Here is a 25,815-nt window from a genome sequence, read left to right as displayed (position 1 = left end):
CAACTGTGTTGTTTTCAGTAGAAAAAATATCCCAATGGATGTTTCTGCCCACACCATGCTTCACTGTAGGGGTAATGTTCTAATGTGCCTGCTTTCTTCCAGACAAGACCAAAGGACTATGTTTCTACTCGTAAAAAACATTTTAAGCTTCTGTTTTAGCTTTAGTTAAATTCAAGCAGGCTACTGTCTTTATCTGCTGCCATAAAGACCCCATTAGTGGAGTTTTTCCACTGATGGTATAAACTCTGGATGGTTTCAGTTTTCTGACTCGGTTCTTTCTCCTCGAGTAGCCAGGCTGTTAGATCAGCTGACCTCATCACATTGTCTGCTGTGGGAACGTAAACAGCAGCAGGGGAATTCAGATCTAAATCAAGTTCTTTCAGCTGTATTTTCCACTGCTGGACATCAGTCATGGATTAGAACTTTTTTTTTTGTTTCTGCAGGTCCAATCTGGATCCCTTCAACCAGTACAGCGAAGAGAAGATCTGGGATGCTCTGCAGAGGAGTCACATGAAGGAGTCGGTGAGTTCATCCCTCCACAGACAGGACCCAAATGAAGCTACATCCTCGTCAGATAATCGAGGAATATGACTGATTCAAAAAAAGTTTAAAAAACAATCTACTGGACTTTGCTTCTGAGTTTGAAGATGTTTCTCTCCCTATCCAGGAATCTTTTACAATTCTAAATGTCAGAAGTAGCGTTGAGATTGAGGCTTTATACAGTAGACCAACAAAGCCTTGTTTTTTTTGTTTTGAAAACATGGAAATTGAAACGGCTGAATGGGTCCACCCCTTTGGAATGGAGGTTGTTTGCTTCTTTTGTTAGCCTGCAGCCTTCGGTCCCCTGTAAACGGTTGGTTATACTCCCCACAGCAGCGTGTCTCAGTTGTCGCATATATCTTTGATTTATGCCCAATTTTAAAGCGTGGTTTGCGCTATGTTTTTCCACGCCAAAACACAAGAGGGACAATCAGGAACTAGCATTGGGTTGGGTTGCAACAATGGAGGGACATGAGGGTGAAAAAGAGCAGGAATCCAGGTGGAAAAAGGGCCCCACCGTTCTGGTCCAACTTCAGGAGTTGTTTTCCACAATGTCGGTCATACAAACAAAACACGCCAGTAAGGTACCAAACAGGAAAAACGCATAGTGTAGAGCAGTAGATTTGACCAATCAGAGGCCTCCTGTCCGCGGCACTGTCTGCGGTCACCTACAATTTTGGAGAGGTGCACCAGAGTGTGTGAGAAAAGGGCGGGGACACATTTGCGTTCACTGCGACACATGCAGACGACCTGGTTTAGTCAGGATAAATCTGAAAGAGGTTGGGTTTGCAATGATAGCGGGAAGGGATCAACTCAATTGCTTTGTTGTTGGTTTTTGAAAGCTGAAATTTGAGTCCACCCCCTCTGTTTAATGGCTGACTGATTTACAAAAATCTCTCTGTGTGCCATGGTTTGTGGTTGGATGATGACTTTTAACATGAACTAGTTGCGTTTGACAGCAGAAGTTGCCATGGCAGCCAGAGGATGTTGTGCTCATGTTTGTTTGTAAAAAGAAAAGAAAACCTCCAGTTGCTCTAAATTATTTGTTTTTGTGTAAAGAAACAAGACGGTGAACCTTCTCTTCCCTCTGCTGTGGTCGGAGAGAGGTGGACTGGGCCTTGTTGTCCTCTATGATGTTTGATAGCCTGCTGCAGGCATTCTGCCCTCAGTTATGACCAACGTCCCATTTTCTGCTCGCACATCCCTGAACCACCGTCAGAGCTACCTGGTGTTCTTTTAAAACCTTTATGATGGGTCTTTTAGGCATGTGAGGATTTAAAGGAGCAGTACCCGTGACTGACGCAGGATTCTCGGCCATTAGGCTGAAAATTCTCTGAAAACCCGGCTGATGCGTTTGTTTCTGATGGACGTGACGGACCTGTGACAGACATCTGCACTTCCTCCCCAGCGCATTTCAGCACAGACGCTGGTTAGATTTACTATGGAATCATGACACCCTGACTTCATCAGCATAATGGAAACGTTAACAGTTTTTAAGCACATTTTCCACAGTCTTTGTTCATATATCTCAGGAAGTGTTTCATCTGCAAAATTATATAGATAAAATGAAATCTGATACAGGCATTCTAAAGAGATCATCAGTCATTTCATTCAGCAGAGCTGGAGCTCAGGTACTGGAGTCCGCGATCTAGAAAATAACCTATGAGGCCAGTTAATTCAGAACTTGTTGTCTGGAGGATCTACTTTGCTAGATTCAGGCTGCTGAGAGCAACTGTTATCTAAAATATGCTGTCACCAATGTAGACGAGTTAAGATCAGCAGATTGTGATGATAAATTTATGTGCCATCTGCATAAAAACGGTCACTTTTGATCAGGTAAAGATTTAAGGACCCAGACTGGAACCCTGAGTAATACCTTGGTTAAACAATTTGGACTCTGGATCCTGAATCGAGGCTATGAAAGATCTGTTACTGTTTTTAAACCATCCCTCCTGCCGATCCTCAGGTGTCTCAGCTTCCTCAGAAGTTGGAGTCGGAGGTGGTGGAGAACGGGGAGAACTTCTCTGTCGGAGAAAGACAGCTGCTGTGTGTGGCCAGAGCTCTGCTGAGGCAGTGCAAGGTGAGACCGACAGACAGACAGACAGACAGGGACCTGTCCCTCTGCCCTTTCTTTCCACTGACTGGTTCTGGTTTAGGTGCTGATTCTGGATGAGGCAACAGCAGCGATGGATGCAGAGACGGACGCCCTGATCCAGGAGACCATCAGGAGCTCGTTTCAGGACTGCACCACCCTGACCATCGCTCATCGCCTCCACACGGTCCTGTCATCCGACCGCATCATGGTGCTGAGCCAGGGACAGGTAACAACCAATCAGAAAACAGCTCCAAATAAACCATAGCAACAAGAGATCTGCTCTGATGATTTGAGGGATGTTCTGTTAAATGATTCAAACAGCCGTGGTGGAAACCAGCTGCTCTTTATTTTATCAAAGTCTAACACTAAGTTTTCTCACCAACATCTCCTTGTCTCTGATTGGCTCAGGTGGTGGAATTTGATGAGCCAGCCCGGCTACTGGCCAATGAGAACTCTCGACTTTGTTCAATGCTGGCAGCTGCAGAGAGCAAAGTGTCTGTGCGGGGATGAGAAGGGGAGGAAGAAGAGTCGTCTCTCTGCTGTTTGGTCGTTCCTGTGAGCTAATCTTAGAGCTGCTTGTTTTTAATCTTTATTTATTTTTGATCACCTGGACCGGGTTCCAGGCTGCATGTGGAGGTGGGCGGGATCAAAACCTGTGGTTTTCAGTTTCTATAAAGCAATATCTGATGACCTGAAGGTGTTAATTTAATCGTGTTGGTTTTAATGTTGTTTAGATAAAACCTGAATCAGCTGCTCAGTTTCTGACCAAACAGATCAGAGCATGATGTCATCGTCTTTGTTCCCAGCATCGGATGAATCATAATCGGCCCGATGCGGTTTAATGTGGAATGTAGAGAGCTTTCATTAACAGTAAAACTACTGAGGTGTAGGACCTCTTTGCCTTTAAAGAACCTTTGCCTTTCAGGAGGCATATGGTGGATGCTGCCCCCCACAGGAAAAGTGAAGTAACTGCGCAGGAATCTGGCAGTGATTACCAGAATTCAGTGTGCAGTTTCTGCTGCGTACCTGCAGGTGGCAGCATGCACGGAGTCTCCACCTGTACAGAAACTGTAAATGGGCCGCTCTGTGTTGACCTGAACATTTGTGTTGTGTGAAGTGGAGCAATGAGGCAGTTGTGCTGCTGCTCCTAGTTTTTTTGCACTTTCTGACCTCATGAACTCATCGCTGAACTGCAAACAGACGCAGCTCATTAAAACAACCTGCAAGCAGTTCTCTTTAATCTTCAGCCTGCATGGTGATCCATCACAGCCGGAGGACTGATTCAGCTTGGATCTGCAGGAGGGAGCACCAACGATGGAGGTCTGATCCTGGTCATCAATAGAGACCGATGTGATGTTTTCATTCAGAATCTTTTTGTGATAGAACAGCCTTGTAAAAAAAAAAGTCTCCGTCTTGGTGTCTGTATTTTTATAAGAGGCTTCCAGCATGATAAATAAAACAGTAAAACCATTTTAACTCACTGCTCATTCATTATGATTATTTTTTTAAGTCAAGTTGAAGCTGAAGTATTTCTCTTAATATCCATCTGTTCCTGCATTCAGAATCCCAACACTTTCCAGAACCGGTTCTGTCTGTGCTGATGTTCTGGTTTCTTCTCCAAACACTAAAATCCACTTAGTCGTTTGGTGCTCCTCTTTCACCAAACATCTTGAAGACTATTTCACCTCTGATTACATTCCAGCTGCCCTCTTTTTGAAGGTCCATCCCAGATTTTCCAGGAGCAGACAAGGTGGCGCTGGATCTGGATGACACGAAGCAGAACTGGACAAGAGTTTCCTGAAGGGATCTCTGACCCATTTGCTCCTATAGGTTGAGGGATGGTCTTCCACCCTCTGTCTGCTCCCTGAAATCCCAACTTTACAGGATTGTACAGTGTACAAAAGTGTTCACACCAATTGCACTTTTCAACATTTTGTAACATTAAAACCAGAAACATTAATATATTTTATTTGAATCTTAAGGGAAACTCTATGAATGTATATGTAGTCAATCCATACATGGTCTCTTGCACATGTAAATAAATATTTATATCCTTTATAGCATTTCTGGATAGATTCAAACTACATTTCGTTGCTTTGTACTTGTGACAGTGTAATGATAATAAAACTGAATTCTACTCTAAAACAGTGTTATAGAGGTAGGCACATGATTTAAAACTTTTTTATAAACAAAAAAGTATGGTGTTCAAAAGTATTCAGCCCCCTTTTATCTGAGTATAACCAGTTAGCTTCAGAAGTTCCCTGATAATTACTAATGACTAGAGTCCATTTGTCAGTGATCTAATCTCAGTTCAAGTACAGCTGCTCTGTGACGGCATTGGAGGTTGGTTTAAAGAATATTAAAGAGCAAACAGCTCCATACATTTTTGAGAAAACACGAGACAGCCCACGCACAAAGTTATGAAGAAATTTAAATCAGGTTTAGACTGTTAAAGTATTTCCCAAGGTGGAGGAGAACTACCACTGCACATCTCCATGAACACACCATCCCTACTGACAGGTATGGTGATAGCTACATCATTCTGACATGGAAAGTGGATGGAGCAAAATACAGCCACAAATTCACGACCCAGTTAAAGTCCAGATGAAAGAAATATTAGTTGTGCTGCCACCATCAAAACCTCTGTTTATAGATATTGGAGATCGGCCTGTTTTTCAGTGTAGTCCCGTTTATCTGACTGTGACTGGCTGGATGTGCTCCTTTTATCCTCTGACATGGGAGCTGACTCGGAGCTCGTCTGCCTGGCTGTGTGTTTCCTGGACGGGGCCACCTTTTACAGCTGCTTTTTGTGTCTCTGCTTATTTCTGTATGTCTGCTTCTTTCTCCTTGAGCCCCAGTCGGCCTCGGCAGATGGCCGCTCACACTGAGCCTGGTTCTGCTGGAGGTTTCTTCCTGTTCAAAAGGATTTTTCCTCTCTACTGTCACTACAAGCATGCTTAGTGTGAGGGATTGCCTTCAAGTCTATGAGTCGATGCAATCAACAGGTTTTCCTTTGATAGAAAACTTTAAATAAATTTGACTGTATGATCTGGTGAACTGTAAAGTGCCTTGAGATGCCATGTGTTGTGAATTGGCGCTATAGAAATTAAATTAATTGAATTGAATTGAAACCCAGTTGAGAATCTGTGGCAAGATCTGAAAAGTGCTTTCCAAAAACGCTGTCATCTTGTCAGACAGAGCTTTGGCTGTTTTGCACAGAAGATTGGCCAAAGGTTTCAGTGCAACACTAGTAGAGATGAACCCTAAAACTGCGGCAAACAGTTATTCAACAAAGTAATGATTCAGGGGGACGGAAAACTTTAGTGCTTTTAATGAAATATAGTTATGCTTGTGGTTGTCATATGACAACATTTGGAAATGTTCAAGTGGTATGAATACTTTACCAAGCCACTGCAAATCCCAACCAATCTCTCTATGAAGAAGATTTTTTTGAATCAGTTCAATGATTTTATTACATAATCTGTAGAAAAGTTGTTGAAACGTCCTGCCCTCTGGGTCAAACTCTCCAAGTCAGGTTGCAAACAATAGTATGAATTAAAGGTGAATAACTGAACATGCAATGTTTAAATAAAACAAAGAAAGTAATTGTAACTTTTTAGGAAACAGGTCCTTAAATGAGCTTAAACTGAGTGTCTGCACTGGATTTTAGCTGCTGGAGTGTTCCGGACTTTGCATGGAAGAAGCTTGCCTTCTCCAGTTTCCTCCCACAGTCCAAAAATTTGACTTTTTTGGTTAAGTGGTCTTTAAATATCTGCATGACTGTGTCCCTTGTTGTTCATTCTTTATGTCTCTTGTCCTGTGATGGACTGACAGCCGGTCAATGGTTAACCCCTCCTCAAGGTGAGGAGATAAGAACCAGTCACCCGGAGACCTTGCAGGTTAGGCAGGTTCATTTTAAGGGTGGAGGGGTCTCTTTAGGCAGAGCTCTGTTGGAGCGCAATAATCTTTCATTTTCTGGACAGTTTCCATGATCAGAACCACCCCAACCTCATCATTGTTCTGGTATTTTTAAATCTGGATCATGAGTTCAGGTTGTCACTATGTTACCAAACAGCTTTTACTACCACCAGAAGCAACATTTGGCGCTTCAAAACTACAGTTTTACAATTTTGATTATTTAATTGTCGATTTGGAAAAAAAACAACAAAAAAAACTGCTGGGTTTCAGCACCATGGACAGCAGGGCCTACCTGAGCCCAGTGAATTAGGGAACCACCTGAAGCACTGATCTCTATTTATTCACTTGATCGCTGATTGCCCATTGGTAGTACAGGGTTGAAGTGAAGCCATTGGCAGCCATATTGGTACTCCCTTGTCAGACCAATCACAATGTAAACAATATGTGTGCTACAGCATCGAACAACTATGATGTTCTCATTTTAAGGGGGACTTAAGACTTTTAAAATAAAAATAAATTCATCACTTTGACACACACTTGCTGTTTCATAGCATAAGTAGATTACTTTAAGTTGTAATAAAAAAATAGACATGTCATATTGCATAGTCATTATGAAGTAAATGAAGTCTCTAAATCATGTAATACAACATATACAAATCCTTTACAATAAAATGAATGTGTTAATAGTTCATAATAATACAGATGTGAAAAGGTGCTACATTGATGATGTAGATGTAATATACATGTATTAATTACATTGCTATGGTAATTACATCTTTCATGTCTGGTAATGCATGCAATATATTACATATTATGACCCCTATACACACACACACATATATATATATATATATATATATATATATATATATATATATATATATATATATATATATATATATATATATATAGTTTTAAAATGTTTGAGTGTTTTGGGTCAATATAACATATATTTCAGTACATGACTTTTTCAAATGAGAAATACAACAAATACTACAAAAACGACAGCGTCATCTGCTTAATAAAGAATTACTACATTGACATTTCACAGTGAATAACTTTCTATTTACTTTACTTTCTATTTTCTTGCGTTAGTCACAATGGCTAATTTAGTCAGTATCTTGGAGTCAGTCCAAGATAGCCAGACTTGTTATGCTACATACTATAGTACAGAATACATTGGCGTATATGTGGATTTTCTTGGTTAGTACATCCACTGACTGCAAAATTACCTGTGAAACATCTTCCCTGGCCAGTACCAGCAAGGTAGATGGTGGCTTTACTTTTTTTATTCCATTGAATAAATAGAGATCAGTGACTTTAAAAGCACCTCCAATGTTCACCCAGAGTCATTCAGACTGAATCCTTCTGTGGGCTGGAAATGGGCCCCAGGGGCCACATCTTAGACCTTAAGAGACATTTGCAGAATGTTTAATTATCTGAATAAATAAAAGCAAGAAATTTGGAAAACAGTAGAAAAGAAGCAAAGGGGGCAAAAATTTTAAATGGATAAAATTGAAATTAGGAAAAAACATCTCTTGACATTTTACTTTCTTCATATGTGGTATTTAAAGCGTTTCCTACAGTTTAGTTTTTCTGCATCTGGAGGACTTTTCTTTCTTTTAATTTTTGCTGTTTAATTGCTGTTTTTATGGTCTTATTTGTTTTTCTATCACTGTTGACCTTTTACTGATTAAACAAACTTATTAAAAGATATTGGACCCAATGATGCTGAAGACTGATAAAAAAAAAAATTAATTAACTGTTTAGATAATCTCAAAGAGAAAACCAGTAAATCAATTTTACTGGTTTTACACTTAGTTTTAGACCGGTTTAACATAGTTTCAGATTTTGTTTTAGACCAGTTTTAATATGGTTTCAGATTTCTTTTCAGGCTCGTTTCATCTAGTATCCGATTATGCTTTAGACCTGTTTAATATGGTTTCAGAGTTTGTTTTTATCCTGGCTTTAACATGATTTTATATTTTTGTTCAATCCAGTTTTAATTTTGTTTCAGAGTTTTGTTTCTGACCAGTTTAAGACTTGATTTTATACTTGTTTTTAGAATGTTTGAATTCAGCTTTGCTCTTTAAAAGCACCTCCAATGTTCACCCAGAGTCATTCAGACTGAATCCTTCTGTGGGCTGGAAATGGCCCCCAGGGGCCACATCTTAGACGTCAAGACACATTTGCAGAACTTTTTATTATTTGATTAAATAAAAGTAAGAAATTTGGAAAACAGTAGAAAATAAGCAAAGGGGCTAAAATGTAAAATGGATAAAATTGAAATGAGAAAAAAACGTCTCTCGACGTTTCACTTTCTTCATTTGTGGTATTTAAAGTGTTTCCTACAGGTGAATTTTTCTGCATCTGGAGGACTTTCCCTTCTTTGTTTTTACTGTTTTATTGCTAACGTTTTTATCGTCTTGTTTGTTTTTCTACCACTGTTGACCTTTCACTAATCAAACAAACTTATTGACAGATATTGGACCGACTGATGCTGAAGACCCTGATCTAAAAAAAATCAATTAACTGTTTAGATAATCTCAAAGAGGAAACCAGAAAATCAATAATGTGATGGATGATGGATGGATGGATGGATGGATGGATGGGTGATGGATGAGGTTTGTTCCCCTCCCCTCTCTCCGCCTCCACAGCGCCCTCCAGCGGCCATCAGAAACTTTCTGGTACTTCCTGTTTGTCCTCCTCGGTCCTCCGGTCTCCGTCGGTCTCTGACGTTCTTTGTTCTCCGGGGACACCCTGTCCTCTGGCTCCGGTCCACCGGAGCCTTGTTGACTCTGTGAAGCCGACATGGAGCGCAGGAGCCGGTGCTGATCCGGTTCCGTCCCGATGGATTTTACTTGACGGTCCGGAACTGTGTCTGTGGGGCCAAGGCTCGCTCTGCGGGGAACTGGGTCAAGGGGACCCAGTTCGGTCACTTCAACTTGAGGCTGGACTTAAAGCGGGTCGGTTCTGTTCTGCTGAGCTCCTTGCTTTCACTCCCGAGGTTGTTAGATAACAACCGGACCTGTTCATTGAGTTTTAATGTCGTCCGGTACCGGAGAACCGGAGTCCAACTCGACCCAGTTTGTAATCTTATGTTTGGACTGAGGTTTGCTGGTAAGTTCTGCTGCAGGTGAATCCAGTCAGTGTTGTAGGCTGGCTTTGCTGCTTTTAGAACCAGGTCTGATTCAGACCGGTTCACTGAGGTCAGTTTAAGTCCATTCCAGTTCATTGGTGACCAGTAGAGGTCCAACTTCCTGGACCTAAGATTAACTGGTCCTAGATTTTCAAAACCTCTGGTCCTGGTTCTGTCCATGTCTAAATCTGGTTAAATAAGGACAATATTTGGGTTTTGTCCAGATCTTCCCTGGATCTCCTCTAAACAGGGTTTGGTCCTGGTCTAAATTTGGTTAATCCCAGGTTTAAACCTTGAATTAATCTAGTTTTAAACTGGGTTCAGTTCTGCTTCCCCTCAATATGGCAGAGCACAACCAGACCTCCCCTTCACTATGCTGCTGCCGTAAATCCCTGCCGGTCTCTGGGGGTCGGTGTGTTGGGGACCCCAGCCAGCCCTCGGCCGGTCCGAGGCCCGGTGCCCCACCCTGCCCCTTGGTGGACGTGGCCTCTGCCTCAAACTTCATGTGCTTCCGACTGCGTCACTTTCACCTGGACCTGCGGTTGAACTTCGCAGCAAAGGAGATGAGCGGATGGCTGGTTCTGGACCTTGTTCCGGTCCAGCCGGGGGTCAACACTCTCATCTTGGACTCCCACCCCTCCCTGTTGATCCACTCCATAGACTGTAAAGTTCCAGGGGATGAGCCTAAGGAACCGACATCCCTCACATACCGTGTCGATCCGTTTACAGACTACGGGTCATCGCTCATCATCAGCCTACCTGATGGAACGGTGAAACAAGACAAACTGATCCAGGTCACAGTCCGCTACACGACCACAGAAGGCCCGGCGGTAAGAACGCCAACATCACACCTTCTTAGATTCCAGTTCAAAACAGGTGTTACCGTCTCAGTTATTCCCAATGGGTTTTATGGTCTTAGATTGGTTTCAAACGAAGTTCAGACTTGTTCACTGAATTAGTTTCAGAATTTGTCTCAAACCAGTTTAATATGGTTTCAGCTTTTGGTTCAAAACCAGTTTCAATCTAGTTTTAGACTTGGTTTCAGATCAGTTTAATATGGTTTCAGATATGTTTTCAGATCAAGTTAATATGGTTTCAGTTTTTGGTTCAAAACCTGTTTTAATGCGGTTTTAGAATTAGTTTCAGACTAGTTTAATATGGTTTCAGGTTTTGGTTCAGACCAGTTTAATATGGTTTCAGTTTTTGGTTCAAAAACCATTTTAATGTGGTTTTAGACTAAGTTTCAGACTTGCTTAATATGGTTTCAGGTTTTTGTTCAGATCAGTTTAATATGGTTTCAGTTTTTGGTTCAAAACCTGTTTTAATGCTGTTTTAGAATTAGTTTCAGACTAGTTTAATATGGTTTCAGTTTTTGGTTCAAAAACCATTTTAATGTGGTTTTAGACTAAGTTTCAGACTTGTTTAATATGGTTTCAGGTTTTTGTTCAGATCAGTTTAATATGGTTTCAGTTTTTGGTTCAAAACCTGTTTTAATGCGGTTTTAGAATTAGTTTCAGACTAGTTTAACATTGTTCCAGGTTTTATGTTCAGACCAGTCTAATATGTTTCAGTTCAAAAACCATTTTAATGTGGTTTAAGACTAAGTTTAGGAGTAGTTTAAGATGGTTTAGGAATTTTGGTTCAGACCAGTTAAATATGATTTCAGTTTCTAGTTAAAAAACACATTTTAATGTGGTTTTAGACTTAGTTTTAGACTAGTTTAATGTGGTTTCAGATTTTGTTTCAGACTGGTTTCATATAGTTTCAGATTATGCTTTAGACCAGTTTAAAATGGTTTCAGAGTTAGTTTTTATCCTGGCTTTAATGTGGTTATATATTTATGTTCAGACCAGTTCTAATTTAGTTTCAGAGTTCTGATTCTGACCAGTTTCAGACTTGATCTTATACTTGTTTTTAGAACGTATGAATTCAGATTGGTTTTAGTATGTTTTCATTGTGGTTTCACACTGGTTTCAAATTGGTTTTTATATCTGGTTTAAGTGGTTTTGACATAGTTTCAGGCTGTTTCATTTTGAGTTTAGACTTGGTTCAGAGCTATTTTCAAACCTTTGGGATATGCTTGGGTTTTCTTTAGCTCTTGTTTAAAATTGGTCTCTAATCATCGTTCCTGACGGGTTTACTCAGTCGGGAACCTCAGGTTTTTGCCTTCCTGGACATCTGGACCTGTGTTTCTGCAGATGATGCCGTTGGACATTGTGTTCTCTGTCTGACGTTGTTGTCTGTCTGTCCTCAGATCTGGTGGCTGGACTCTGAGCTGACCTGTGGTCAGTCTCGTCCTCTGGTCTTCACTCAGGGACACTCGGTTTGTAACCGCTCTTTCTTCCCGTGCTTCGACACCCCTGCTGTGAAGAGCACCTACACGGCCACCATCCGGGTAGGTACCGGCTGGTTCTGACCAGACTCTGATGGGACCCAGAAGGCTGAAGGAAGCCTGTGGTCGCGTTTTCTGCTGAGGTGGTTGAAGGCAGAAGTTTGGGAAAGAATCCAACTAAAATCCAGCGGTTCTGCCAGAACTTTGTTCTGGAACTGCAGAGAGAATATTTGGACATGAAAACTGAAAAGAATAGAAGACGACTCTCTGATTATTATTCTACTGAATAACATAAATGATAAAAATAAATATCGGTTAAATGGGAAAAGAAAAGTTTAACAAAAAGTATATTTTATAATTAGAGAAAAAATGAGTGTTTTATTTTTTTTTCTTGACCTTTTTGATCCCTATCGTCTTCCTGCTCAGGTTCCAGACGGTTTGACGGTTCTGATGAGTGCCTCCCGGAGTTCTTACTCCAAACTGGATCGAATCTTCCAGTTTTCCATGGAATTCCCAGTGCCATCCTACCTGGTGGCGCTGGTGGCCGGAGAGCTGCAGCACGTGGACATCGGCCCGAGGTCAGTGGGTTACCTGGATACACCTGAGAACAGTGACAGGCTGATGGGTCGCTCAGAGAAACTCAACAATCCAGTGTCTGATTAGAGAATAATGAGAAAAAAACATTTTAGGAAATTTGTTTGGTTCTTTTAGTTTATCGTTTATTTTATATATGTATTTAATTTGGAAGGGCATCAGCAAAATAAAGTAGTCAATAAAAATGAAAATATTACACTATAATGTAAGGCAGGGGTCACAAACCTTTTTAAGGCTGAGGGCCACTTGAAGGGTACCGAGACGTAGGAAGGGCAACCATTACTTACCCATGAGCTGCAAGGGTTAGCGTTAGCCTAAACTTTGTTCATTATCAACATTTTTTTTATTGTTTCTGTTAATTTCTAAGTTTATTTAGACATTGTCATTTTAAAATCTCTATAAATGATTAAAAAGAAGAGCAACAGAATAAAATGAAATTTCAAACTTAACCCACTGGTGGGTTGTTCTTTATTTAGAAGACTCTGAGTGCCCCCGATTTGTTCCTTGAGGGCACCTTGGTCCCCACAGGCACCGCATTGGTGACTCCTGATGTAAGGACTTGAAAAAGTGTGTTCATTTCTAACTTAGAGTACTGGTTCTGGACTCCTTTTGCATCAATGAAGTCATCAGTTTGTGACCTGGAGTCATCCAGCCTAATTCTGGTCCAAAGGTCCAATTAAAGCTCAGGCTGCTTTGATAGCGTCCTTCAGGTCATCTTCATCATTGGTTCTGGTGTCTCTCATCTTCCTCAGAACAATAGATCCTCTGTGGGCTTCTGGTCAAGCACAGTAACACCATGGTGATTGGACTATCTTTTGGTACATTTAGTAATTGGTAGTGAGGTTCAGAACCAGGTCGTCTTGGAAAATAAAACCAGCATCTCCATTCGGCTCCTGATCAGAAGGAAGCATGAAATATGTCCTCCCTTTCTCCAGATTCTGGGACCCTGATTTCCAAAATAAAGTGCAGAATTGACTTTTTTGTTGGCCTGGTTCTGCTGGAGGTTTCTTCCTGGTAAAAGGAAGTTTTTCCTCTCCACTGTCACTACAAGCATGGTATGTGTGAGGGATTGCATTCAAGTCAATAAGTCGATCCAATCAACCGGTTTTCCTTTAAAAAAAAAACTTTGAATCAATCTGACTGCATGATCTGGTGAACTGTAAAGTACCTTGAGATGACGTGTGTGAATTGGCGCTATAGAAATTAATTTGAATTTTGTGAGAAGAGGTCTTTGGATCATCGAGCAACATTCCAGTGTCCAGTTCAGGAGTGGTTTGACACGTGTGTTGGATCTGTTTGTATGTAGTGGCCCCTGATGCTCTGACTCCAGCATCAATTCTTGTAAAGCTCTTAAAGGAGAAGTTCGGTTTTTAACACTTTTAGCCCATTTTCTGTAGTGTCCAGGATGAAATCGAATGATCGACACCAAAATTTTGACAATTGGTCCTGTCTCTGCTTTTTGGCTCATTTAGAATCCACCCCTGGCTGCTTTAGAATGGCTTCCATAGAGCATGTCCGATAATGTCCTTAAAACAACCTTAAACGTTCTTTTTTTTTAATATGCTACTCACCGGGTCGTCAACGCTGTTCAATGACGTTCCAAAAAAAGTTTGGTAAAGAAAAAACGTTCCTGTAGTGTTTTATTTATCATTTTGTAAATCCCATTGAGTTCTGTTGGAATAGTCAATATTCCCCTGCCACCGGAAACGGAAATGGGGCCTGTTTACACAGTTGTAGTCTTTTCGCTTCACTCTGTGTACTCCGACGTCGAGGTGCTAACGTCTCTGTTAAACACTTTAAAAAACTCTGAAAATGGAATACGAAAGGTGGATTCTTGATTCTCGACGTCGGAGTACACAGAGTGAAGCGAAAAGACTACAACTGTGTAAACAGGCCCCATTTCCGTTTCCGGTGGCAGGGGAATATTGACTATTCCAACAGAACTCAATGGGATTTACAAAATGCTAAATAAAACACTACAGGAACGTTTTTTCTTTACGAAACTTTTTTTGGAACGTCATTGAACAGCGCTGACGACCCGGTGAGTAGCATATTTAAAAAAAAGAACGTTTAAGGTTGTTTTAAGGACATTATCGGACATGCTCTATGGAAGCCATTCTAAAGCAGCCAGGGGGGGATTCTAAATGAGCCAAAAAGCAGACAGGAGCAATTGTCAACATTTTGGTGTCGATCATTCGATTTCATCCTGGACACTACAGAAAATGGGCTAAAAGTGTTAAAAACCGAACTTCTCCTTTAATGGATTTTGCTGGACAATCCTTTTCCTTCCACACTTTTTCCTTCCACTCAACCTAGTGTGAAAATGCTCTAATACAGCTATCTGTGTCCCCCCTCCCTTTTTAGGCTGACTGTTTTGTTTCCTACTCACCCAGACTGAGACCGTTTAGAGGCTCAGGGAACCTTTGCAGCTTTTTAGGGTTCATTAACTGATAAAGTTGTGACAAAATTAGTTTGAATGTCTTATTTTTACAATATTCTAACTTTTTTAGATTTCTTTGTATGCGACACATGAAAACCTTGTCTGTTTGTGGGATGGATTGCAGGAGCCGTGTATGGGCGGAGCCATGTTTATTGTCTTGTGCGGTGAAAAAGCTAGGGGGCAGTGTGGAGCGCTGGCTGGGCGTGGCAGAGGACCTGTTTGGACCTTATCTTTGGGGCAGGTGAGTCTGAAACTGAACCTGGACATTAACGTGTGAGACGCCACTGATGCGACTCTTCGTCAGGTGTGACATCGTATTCCTACCCCCCTCCTTTCCCATTGTTGCCATGGAGAACCCCTGCCTCACCTTCATCATTGCGTCTATCCTGGAGAGCAGCGAGTTCCTGCTGATTGACGTCATCCATGAGATCGCACACGGCTGGTTCGGAAACGCCGTCACCAACGCCACATGGGAGGAGATGTGGCTGAGCGAAGGCCTGGCGACGTACGCGCAGCGGAGGATCACCACCGTGGCTTATGGTGAGGATGATGATGTCAGAATGATGGTTTGACTCTGGGCTGTCTGAGACACGGTCTCTGCGTTCAGGTGAGGCCTTCACCTGCCTGGAAACTGTGGTCCGACTGGACGCTCTGCACAGACAGCTGCGTCTCCTTGGAGACAACAACCCTGTGAGCAAGCTGCAGGTCAAGTTTGAGCCAGGTAAATGCACCCATACACGCCCATCCCTCCCACAAACACATGTGATCTGCAGCTGAACAGGCGCCTCCTCCCTGCAGGTGTGAACCCCAGCACGCTGATGAACCTGTTCACCTACGAGAAAGGGTTCTGCTTCGTGTCTTACCTGTCGGAGCTCAGCGGGGACGTCAAGCGCTTTGACAGCTTCCTCAAGGTTTGTGCATGAAAAAGCACTGATCTCAACCTCATTGGGGGTCCTGCTCATGTTGGTTCTATGTTGCAGAAAGAAATGGCTCCGATTTCACTGCTTCACAGCACAGAGGTTTTATATGCAGAGAATTTTGTTCCATTTCTGCTGCAAGCAGAGAATATGTTTTGTGCAGTCGAATGCAATCAAGATATGAACATTTGAAAAACGTTTTAATCAAAAATATTTTTTGAGAATAACTTTGTTTATTCCGATTTTATTTTTCAAATTTCTACTTTTTAAGATTGCGTTTTACAGTTTCCCTATTTTCAAATTGCATTTTGAAGATCATATTTTCTTCATCTGGGGGCGGGCTTTCCTCTGTAATAATCAGAGAATAATCAGGGATTTCTATTGGTCTGCAATGACGTCATGTTAGCAACAAGGAGCAAGTGTTTTATTAGGCGTGGAGTAAAGAGAATTTGATCTTTAAAACGCAATTGCAAAAGAAAGCGATCCGTTGAAAAAAAAATATGAAAAGATTAAGCATGGGAAAAATAGGAAATTTAGTCTTGAATTTTTTTTCTGATTGTGACATTTTAGTATTTCTTTTTACAAAATGTTTTCTTTGTTTACAACAATAATAAAAAAATCATCTCGTATATTAGCGAGGGCTGCATTTAATTTCTGTTTTTTGGCTGTGGGGGATATTATGGAGAATCAAATCCTCTATTCTTTGAATTCAGACCTGAAGCCAACAGGATGCGGCTCTGTCCTCAAACAGTGTCCTGTCAGACCAGCATACCCATAGCCAGTACACATGGGCAAGATGTCATATTTTTATTTATCCCTTTAGTTTTGTACAAAAAATAGACTTTAAACTACCTCAACGGTCGTGTTTCCCTTTAGTCATGCACAAAAAAACTAACTAAGGTTACAACGCCATAAGCTTCAAAAATCACAGAAAAGTAAGTAATTAAATTGTTTTTATGTACATGACTAAAGGGATACACGCCCATTGATGTAGTTTAAGTTTATCTTTCGTACAAAACTAAAGGGAAAAACTGGTATAGACTGTGGGGATGCTCATCTGACAGAACACCGGCTCTTTTTTATTAATTCTTCATTTTATATTGAAAAAATGGCTTTTCAGGGGATCCTTTGTGACTTTCAGAATTTCAGTCTTCTTGAAAGGCACTCTAGTCTTAGTTAGCTTCAAAACCATTGGTCCCTAAGCCTCAGAATAAATCTTTATAAACAGAAGATGTAATTGATTTCATCGGCCTAGTTACTTATATACTACACTTGTTCACCAGATTGTTATTTCTTCTGAAACAAATATAAGGTAATATAAATGTTGCCTGTTTGGGACCTGGGCTGTTCTCTGGGTTTGGGTTAATGAATGCATGTCAGTACGGTGTCCTGCTGAGGACAGATGGATGAACATGTGCGTGTTTGCAGGACTACATCTCAGAGTTTAAGTTTCAGAGCGTGGTTGCTCAGGACCTCATTGCCTACTTCCTGCAGTACTTCCCAGAGCTGGAGGACGGCGCCGTTTCTCAGAGGGAAGGTATGTCCAGCTGGATACACATTGATGTCTGACTCTTCCTGCTTGGTGACATCACTTCCTGTCTTCAGGTCTGGAGTTCGAGCGTTGGCTCAGCGGCTGCGGACCGCCACCCTTTGAGCCGGACCTGTCAGCGGGGGGCGCTCTTATCGGACCGGTCCAGGAACTGTGTGACTTGTGGAGGAGCACAGAACCGCCCGATCAGCAGGCGCTCGCCACCTTTGACCTGTCTGCCTGGAGCACCTTCCAGGTGGTTCTGTTCCTTGACAGGATGTTGGACCACTCGCCGCTGCCAAACGGTATGGCTTATAACCTCGCATGCCAAACGGTATGCCTTATGACAACATTGCCACCTGTTTGAGCTGGTTACTCATCAGCGATTGTTTTTCAGAGGTGATGGCGAGGCTCTCTGGCTGCTACTCCTCCCTGTTTGATGGCCTGAATGCCGAGGTTCAGATCCGGTGGCTGCAAATGGTGGTGAGGAACACATTCTACCCAGACCTACCGCGGGTCCGAGCCTTCCTGCACAAACACGTAAGAATAACCTAGTTCACTAGAAATAATCCCACAGAACAGCAGTCTGTTCTCCACGTAAATCCATTTTCCAGTTTAGAGCAGGTCTGCAGCAGATAAGGAACTACCCCTGGTTGATGACTGAAAATTATTGATTCCAGGTGGGGCCTTTAGCAGGTGGAACTCCATAAGGTGTCTCTGGCATAACAACAAACTGCAGACAGGATACAGTCGAGCTCATGCTTCTTTTCTGCTATTTTCTCTTGCTTTTTATGCGCCTGTAGATTCTCCCTTACTCACTTGTGGACGTGTTTCTGTGCTCTTAGGCCTCTGTTTTATCGTTAGCAATGTTAGCAAAGCGTCCTCAGATTAATACAGTAGCTGTTCTCTTTAAGAATTGAATTGACTTCATATTCACCATCCATCACTCTTAAGCTAAACAGAAATAGATTCTCAATCATCCAGGTCATAGTCATTCCAAAAAAGTTAAAAACAATCCACTGCCTCAGCAATCCACTTCCATGCTGCTCGTTACTGTAGCTTCTGTCCGGAAGGAATCAAAACACGGCATGCGTTAAAATGTATGCCATGTTGTGTGTGCAGGTGTTTCAATTCAATTCAATTCAGTTTAGTTATATAGCGCCAATTCACAGCACATGTCATCTCAAGGCACTTTATAGTTCAACCAGATCATACAGTCAAATTGTTTCAAAGTTTTCTATCTAAGGAAAACCGGTTGATTGCATTGACTCAAATACAATCCCTCACACTAAGCATGCTTGTAGCGACAGTGGAGAGGAACAACTACCTTTTAACAGGAAGAAACCTCCAGCAGAACCAGGCTCAGTGTGAGCGGCCATCTGCTGAGGCAGACTGGGGTTCGAGGAGACAGAAGCAGAGATACAAAAAGCTGCATGTTTCTGCATATTATTGCCAGTTTGTTTTGATCGCTTTACCCGATGGGGCGCCATTTTTATTTATTTTTTCCGCTTTTCTAGACTTACGCCTGGTCACGTTGTACTTGCTTACGGAATGCCGTGTGCATGACTTGCGTAGAAAACGTGACATAAGTCCTGCTGCCCTGCTAGGCTCTGGTGCTGCCTGGAATCGATAAGAGAATTGTTAAGCAAGCTGCCAAACGGTGCCATGGAATTGGAACACACGGTTTCGTGTCCCATCCCTACCCATGGACGCTATTTTTGGGAAAGACACCCTCGGAATAATGTGTGTGAATGAGAAATTGCTTAGGAAACTTGCAGATTATAGGAACCTTCTAACATCCCCCCTTTCAGAGACATAGTGTGCAGCTTAACAAAGAAGCCAAACGACCTCCATTCCAAAGTGGCAGACCCATTTGCTCATTTCAATTTGCATGATTTTTTTTTTGTTTGTTTTTTATGGCACTACTGGCTTGTTTTTTTTGGACAGTAGGCTGACAGGAGTAGTATTCAAACCTGGGTCGGCCACGTTGATGACTAAGTCCTCCGTACGTGGGTCGAGTGCGCTAAGCACTGCCCAACCAAAGCACGCCCAAAGTTTCTGAGAATTTGAATTGAAAAAGCTTCCTGGATGAGAAGCGGAATGTCTTCAAACTTGGAAAAAAGTCCAGTGGATTGTTTTTTTTTTTAACTTATTTGGAATAAATAGAAATGTAAATATCTGTGTTCAGTTATAAACAAAGGTTCGGGGAAGCAAAAGTTAGCTTAGCTCATACAAAGTTCCAAATTCAAGGTTAATAACTTTAAAGCATATTGCTGCTTATCAGAACACATTAATGACTGTGTTAAACTGAGTTATTGATTGATAACTGCAGGAAACCAGTTTTTACTTTTTTAAGCGGACATTAGCCTGAAGATACTTTGTTAACGTTACTAGCCAAAACCACAAAGAAAGCAGTACTGTCTCAAGAGTTGGGATTTCCTGAAAAGTAGCCAATTACAGAGGGTGTTTCCTTTCTCTGGCTGGTTGTGCCCTTAAAGTGACAAAAGTTGCCACGAGTCCACAGAAACAGGTCTGTAAAAGAGTAGCAGAGAATCTACAAGCGCATAAGAAGCAAGAGGGCTCAGAGAAGAAGCCTGGACTCATTACTGTGACATATTGGGGGCTCCATCACATTGAGTCTTCTTCTTCTTGTAAGGTTTTATGGCGGTTGGCAAACTAGTTGAAGTGCATTACTGCCACCAACTGATGAGGAGTCAAACATAGAAACAGGAAACAAGACTCACCCTCAGAAAAATATAATAAATATTTTTCCGAATTGTTTAATTTACTCCAACATAATAAATACATTTTTAGATTGTTCATCACTAGATTGTTCTGTGCTGGATTCCCCTTCAATTGGTCTCTACTTTTTCTGCTTTTCCTCATTTTTTATTCTACTTTATTGCAATCTTCTTCCTTTTTACTATTTCCTTCTTCAATTCCACAAGAAATGCTTCCTGTTTCCTCTCTACTCACTACTACCCACAATATTTCTTCCCAAAGGGAATTAGAAACACACGTCCTGTCACTCCTCTCCCAGCCATTAGACTCTACATTGAGTCTATGTGTATAAAACGTTAGGAATTGGTGTGGAGTGTAGCTCACATCCATGTGTTTTAAAGGTATACTATGCAACAGGTGTTGATTTTCCAGCGAGGCTTCCCCCAGAGGGCGAAAGTAAAAGTGCACTGTCGTAAATATGCTCAGCTGTTCTCCTGGTTTCTCCGTCAAGCCAGGCGTGGCTGTTTTGAGCTTAGCAGACAGGCGAATGCAACGAATCACCATGTCTACTGCTTTAGAGAGCCCTTTTCCTCTTTCTTGCCTGCTCTGACATGGGCTTTCGCTGTTTTCTCGCTGGTTCCGCCACTGCACAAATATCGCCACTGCGCTAGCAACGAGCATGCCTTTCACTGGGGGCGTGTAGCAGTTCTCGCCGTAAAGCAAGACCGACTCTCGCGATGCACGAGACTTCGGAGCCTGTGGGTGCGGGCCGAGGGCTCCTGCAATTGCAAGTACGGTATTTCCCCTACAGACCACCAGGGCGGCCGAGAAAACCTTGCTTCGACCTGAAATGACTCATTTAATCATCCAAAACGTTATGGAACACATTAATTAACTGAAAAATGTTGCATAGTATGCCTTTAAATAAAGCTGCTCCTATCAGAGATGTATTATCATGCGAAGTTTCAATTTTGGATGCTTGGAGATAACAAACCAACAAATACTGCATTGCAAAGTGTCTTTTCCAACATTGCACACCGTAATGGTTGGGTGGAAAGAACTGCAGGAATAGACTCAGAGTCTGCAGCATCTGTCTGTCAGAATATCCAGAATATGTACATTCAGGGGCGTCTCTAGGTTTAAGAGACAAGGGTGGGTCAGCCCCTAGAAGATATTGCGCGCGCATAGCGCGCGCCAAATTTTTTTCAGTGCACCTGCTAAGGCGTTGTCTAAGACAAGGGTGTAACTTTGTGTTGAAAGTTGGTGGGGACGGCTCATAAGGAAAGGGAGCTACCTGCGCGACGCCTTTTTTTTTTGTTGGAAAGGATAAAGTCAAAAAAATGCGAATAACATTTATCAATTTAATGCTTACAGTTGAAAACATAACTGTTACAATATTCACTTATATATTTTGTGCAAAAAATATCACATAAATCTAAACAGACAGTACAAATCAAAGAAATCAAATAAATATATCAATTTTGTAGAACATTTATTGACAGTCAATTTTGGGTCACTTTTTAAAATTAATTTACTTTTAACCCAGGACTCGGACAAGATCTTATGGGGCCTTAAGCAGAATATGATTAAGCAACTCCGTCTTTCTGTCAAGAACATCCACTAGCAGGGTATCCAGGGAGGGATTTACCATTAGGCAATACTAGGCAGTTGCCCAGGGCCCCAAGTTCCTGGGGGCCCCATAAAACTCTGTTTCCATGTATGGTTAATACAACTAATCCTTATTTGTGCACATTAATTATGTTTTTGATAAAAATCCTTTGGCTAAAATGCCATCAGAACGCTGATAAATAGAGAGGAAAAAGGGACAAGAAGAGAGGGACAAAACCTAGAACAAATAATGGATGTCTATTCTATTAACATTTCTCTATCTGTAGAATGGGTCTGTTTTATGGGTTTTCTTCTCAGGGGGCCCCCTGCCTGTCTTTGCCTAGGGCCCCAAATTTCCTAAACCCGCCCCTGAGGGTATCAATACTGATTTGATAGAATCTGGGAGAGCGGACTATGTTCAACCATCCATTTTCTTTAACCTTATCCCTCAGTGGGATCAGGAGGTGCTGGTGCATCTATAGCCACGTTCTGGGTGAGAGGTGGGATCACCCTGGACAGGTCACCAGTCTGTCGCAGTATGTTCAACCAGCTTAAAAGTAATCGGTAATCAGATTTATTATTTGCACTTTTACTAAGTGAACTTTCTAACTCCCTTAAATCTGAAATTCCAATGCCAAAATTGTTTAAATCTTTTATCTTTGGACCCCCTGCAGAGTGACGTCACACCTGCAAGATCCTATCCTTACCTTCCTGCTAGATTGCAAAAAGCAGCTTGCTCATGAGTTGTCAACATAACACGCTAAATCTTAAATGTACGTGTACATATAATCATAGGCGTAACTTCCTTAAGGACTGGTGTGGACATGTCCCCACCAATATTTTGTACACGTATTTTGCTTTTGGTGCTGTGTATATCTGATTAAAACCCCATTCATGCCGCTCCTCAGAAAGAAAATAAAAAAAGTTCTCCCCGCTGCTCATCGAATAGCCTATGATGGGTTAACGGGTCGGGTTGCGGGTTAAATATCAACGGGTCGGGTCGAGTTCGGGTTTGAATTGAAGATATCTGCGGGTGACGGGTCGGGTTCGGTAGTCATCCTAACAGGTTCGGGCGGGTGCGGGTTGGTAAAACTCGACCCATGCAGGTCTCTAAGCTACACTAAATTCAGTATCGTTGCCATAGAAACAGACAACAGCGCCAATATATCAGAATTATACTAAAACACACGCAAATAATTTCCCACATAAAAAACAGGACTTTCAGTCCATTACAGTTTTCCGTTTTTAGAGGGTTGTTTATTTTGCGTTTATTAAGTGATGGCTGTGGTATATTAGCTTTCACTGCTATAAGCTTTCGCAGCAGTGATTGATTAATTTAAACACCTGCTCTACTGATGGTCTATCGGAGTTGGTGTTTAGGTTGAACATAAAGAACACCTTTTATTTGAAGCTTCTTGTAGCTACTGTTTTAATCCCGGCTTCACTTAAAACTTTTTCCTGACTTTGATAGAGTTGCCATTCAGTAGCAAGCACTGCGCCCCTTTTTCTTTTGTTCAGATTAACTTGTCTTCTTTATGGCTTTTATTCGGTGCTTTACTGCATTTGTTTTGGGAAAATATGAGGAAAAAATAAATACAGAAAAAAAAAATATTTTTTTTAAATCGCAAAATAATTATAGGGTGGCTAATGCCAAAGAAAGGATGGCTGAAGCCACCCTTAAATAGGTCTAACGACGCTTATGTGTACATTTATGCCTGCAGAACAGAAAACAAATATTTTTTTTATCTCTTTGATGTAATGTTGAGTCATTTGACTTTCCTGACGCAGCTTATGATGTTCACTGCTGAGTCAGGGCTGCAGGAAAGTAGCTAGTTACACATGCCTGATCTCTATATTCAGATGTTTGAAGCATCTAAGCACCTGCTGAGATAAATCTGATCCACCAGCAGGTGGCGCCATCCTAACATCCCCTTATCTTCTGCCTCTTCTTTCCTGCAGACCTCCAGGATGTACACTGTCCCACTGTATGAGGACCTGGTGGCCGGGGTGATGAAGTGCGTTGCCGTGGAGATCTTCTACCAGACGCAGCGGCGCTTGCATCCCAACCTGAGGCGGACACTGCAGCTGATCCTGTTCCCCAACAGCTCAGCTCCTACTAGTCAGAATGGTGCGGTCCAGTCCATCGTAGCTAGCTCCTCCCCCTCTGGTTCACCTCTTCAAACTCCTGCTACCACGGCGACCGCCTCTGCTGCTGGGACAACCGCCGCCATGGCGCTGAGAGACGTTAATGTGTCTGCATGACGACCGTCAGGGCCCCTAGAGGCCCGTAAGGGTTTAAAATCGGATCGTTTTATGTTCTCCGTTCTCTTTCATCATAATTGGTCCAAAAAGCAGAAGGTTCTAGAATGAAATGATCTGCAGGTTCTCAGATTTGTGGGAACAGGAACATCGACCGCTCAGCTGGGGATGGGGTAAATTCAGTAAGACTTTGCTTTTTTCGTTGTGGCCTCAGTAGAATCTCAACCTGGACCTGGGTCTAATCCAGATTCGGAACCGAAATCCAGCTCTGCATGTGAACACCAGCAACATTTAACACCCGGGTGGCCTTCATCACCTCACTGTGAAACACTCCGACTGTTTTAAACTCTCCATCCGAAGCATGGAAAGTCAGGATCTCTGACTGATCCAATCAGATCCTCAGGAATCTGCAGAGGCTGCAGACAGAATTAAACCTGTGATCCCTGATTGCACCAATGTTTCTAATCCACATGGCTGAGGGCCGCGTCAATGGAATCATTTCAGACAATGACCGATAATCTGAAAGGATTATAAATCTGCTTTACTTTGCTGACAATTTAATTATTTTATTTATTCTGTTTTTTCTCTAACAATCAAAAATAAAAACATGAAGTTGTTATTTTTGATTCTGAAAACAAAAAAAATCAAACTTTCTGAAAACATTTTTCTTTATTTTGACTCCTTTAAGACCGGAAAGGCAACAACATCTTGAAGGGATGCTGTGATGGTTTGAATGAAAATGAAGGTTTTATGTAGCTAAAAGGAAACTCTGGGCTCTGCTTTCACAATAAGAGCTTTTAGTGTTTTACATCTTTAGGTTTTATTACATTTTATTTTTGGTTGATCAGCTAATTTATTGTAACTGAACAAAAAATAAGCAGTTTCTTAAAATAAAATAAAAATAAATAAGAAACGTTTCATATGGAATTTGCAGCTTTTGATCATTTATCTGGTTGATGCAGAACTTAATTGGACAGGAGCTACATCTAAAACCTGCAGGACCCTGGGGCCCGGGCATAGAGGCTGGACTCTCCTGCCGTATATCGTCTCTGTTTAGGTCATGTTGAATGAAAGGTTTAACTGTTTTTATGTTTCTGGTTGCCACCTGACTTCCAACAGCAGAGTCACTCATACTGATCCTGGTTCTCCCTCAAAAGATCTGTATCCCTTGCTGCAACATGTTTAGTCAGGATGGCATTTAATGCATTTGGGTGATTCATTTTATTTACAGTTATTGTCCAGAACCAGATTAACTGGAACTGCTTTTGAATTTAAACAAAACTTTCTTTATTAAACCAAATAACTTGCTCTACTTATTACTCCTAAAATGATCTGAATCAGAACTTGTTGCTTTATGTAAAATCTTGAAATTACTTCTTTGCTTTGGTACCTTAATTAAACCTTATATGATCCTAAAGATCTGTTGAGTTTAACCATTTGGGAAGTCCAGCAGAAGCCATTTTTAAATTAATGTTTTTATAACTCATTTATATTAAACGGCATCCCAGCCTCCTCAGTTTCTTTTATTTAGTATGGGGATGAAACATTAAACTTTGTCCACAAAAAAAAGTTACTTATATTTGATAAAGGTGCTTTCATTTTTAAAAACCATCCTAGATTTAATAAACCTTCCACAAAACGGTTTTATTTGAGCTACTAACTGGAGAGGCTTTTATTTTAAAGCGCTGTGCCGGAAGTTGCGTTTTTAATTACGTAGGTGTTGA

General features: G+C 41.5%; 2 protein-coding genes across 2 annotated transcripts in view; both read left to right on the top strand.

Annotated features, from left to right (window-relative positions):
• abcc5 (ATP-binding cassette, sub-family C (CFTR/MRP), member 5) overlaps nt 1–4,111 on the top strand; it is a 29,379-nt gene extending 25,268 nt beyond the window's left edge. Inside the window, exons 27-30 of the mRNA XM_038308521.1 lie at nt 444–522; nt 2,507–2,620; nt 2,697–2,861; nt 3,044–4,111. Coding sequence (XP_038164449.1) covers nt 444–522; nt 2,507–2,620; nt 2,697–2,861; nt 3,044–3,145 — 460 coding nt within the window. The 3' untranslated portion in view covers nt 3,146–4,111. The remainder of the gene's footprint in view (nt 1–443; nt 523–2,506; nt 2,621–2,696; nt 2,862–3,043) is intronic.
• A 5,120-nt stretch (nt 4,112–9,231) lies between these two features.
• rnpepl1 (arginyl aminopeptidase like 1) lies at nt 9,232–24,735 on the top strand. Its single transcript, XM_038308520.1, has 11 exons — nt 9,232–10,522; nt 11,947–12,087; nt 12,451–12,602; nt 15,183–15,299; nt 15,363–15,598; nt 15,666–15,779; nt 15,857–15,969; nt 17,404–17,512; nt 17,581–17,808; nt 17,901–18,043; nt 23,792–24,735. Exons 1-11 carry the CDS (start codon nt 10,034–10,036, stop codon nt 24,092–24,094), a joined length of 2,145 nt encoding a protein of 714 aa, XP_038164448.1. The 5' UTR covers nt 9,232–10,033; the 3' UTR covers nt 24,095–24,735.
• Nucleotides 24,736–25,815: the final 1,080 nt, after the last annotated feature.

Source organism: Cyprinodon tularosa, unplaced genomic scaffold, assembly GCF_016077235.1.
Source record: "Cyprinodon tularosa strain WSP-4 unplaced genomic scaffold, ASM1607723v1 ctg639, whole genome shotgun sequence".
In the NCBI taxonomy this organism is placed as follows: Eukaryota; Metazoa; Chordata; class Actinopteri; order Cyprinodontiformes; family Cyprinodontidae; genus Cyprinodon; species Cyprinodon tularosa.
This window is presented reverse-complemented; position numbering and strand designations above follow the sequence as displayed.

What these genes read in the sequence shown, in the direction of transcription:
- rnpepl1 (XM_038308520.1), top strand. Translation starts at nt 10,034, where the DNA reads ATGGCAGAGCACAACCAGACCTCCCCTTCACTATGCTGCTGCCGTAAA. An exon ending in CCTACACGGCCACCATCCGG is followed by an intron (nt 12,088 to 12,450) that starts GTAGGTACCGGC and finishes CTTCCTGCTCAG; the next exon opens with GTTCCAGACGGTTTGACGGT. An exon ending in CGCCGTTTCTCAGAGGGAAG is followed by an intron (nt 17,513 to 17,580) that starts GTATGTCCAGCT and finishes TCCTGTCTTCAG; the next exon opens with GTCTGGAGTTCGAGCGTTGG.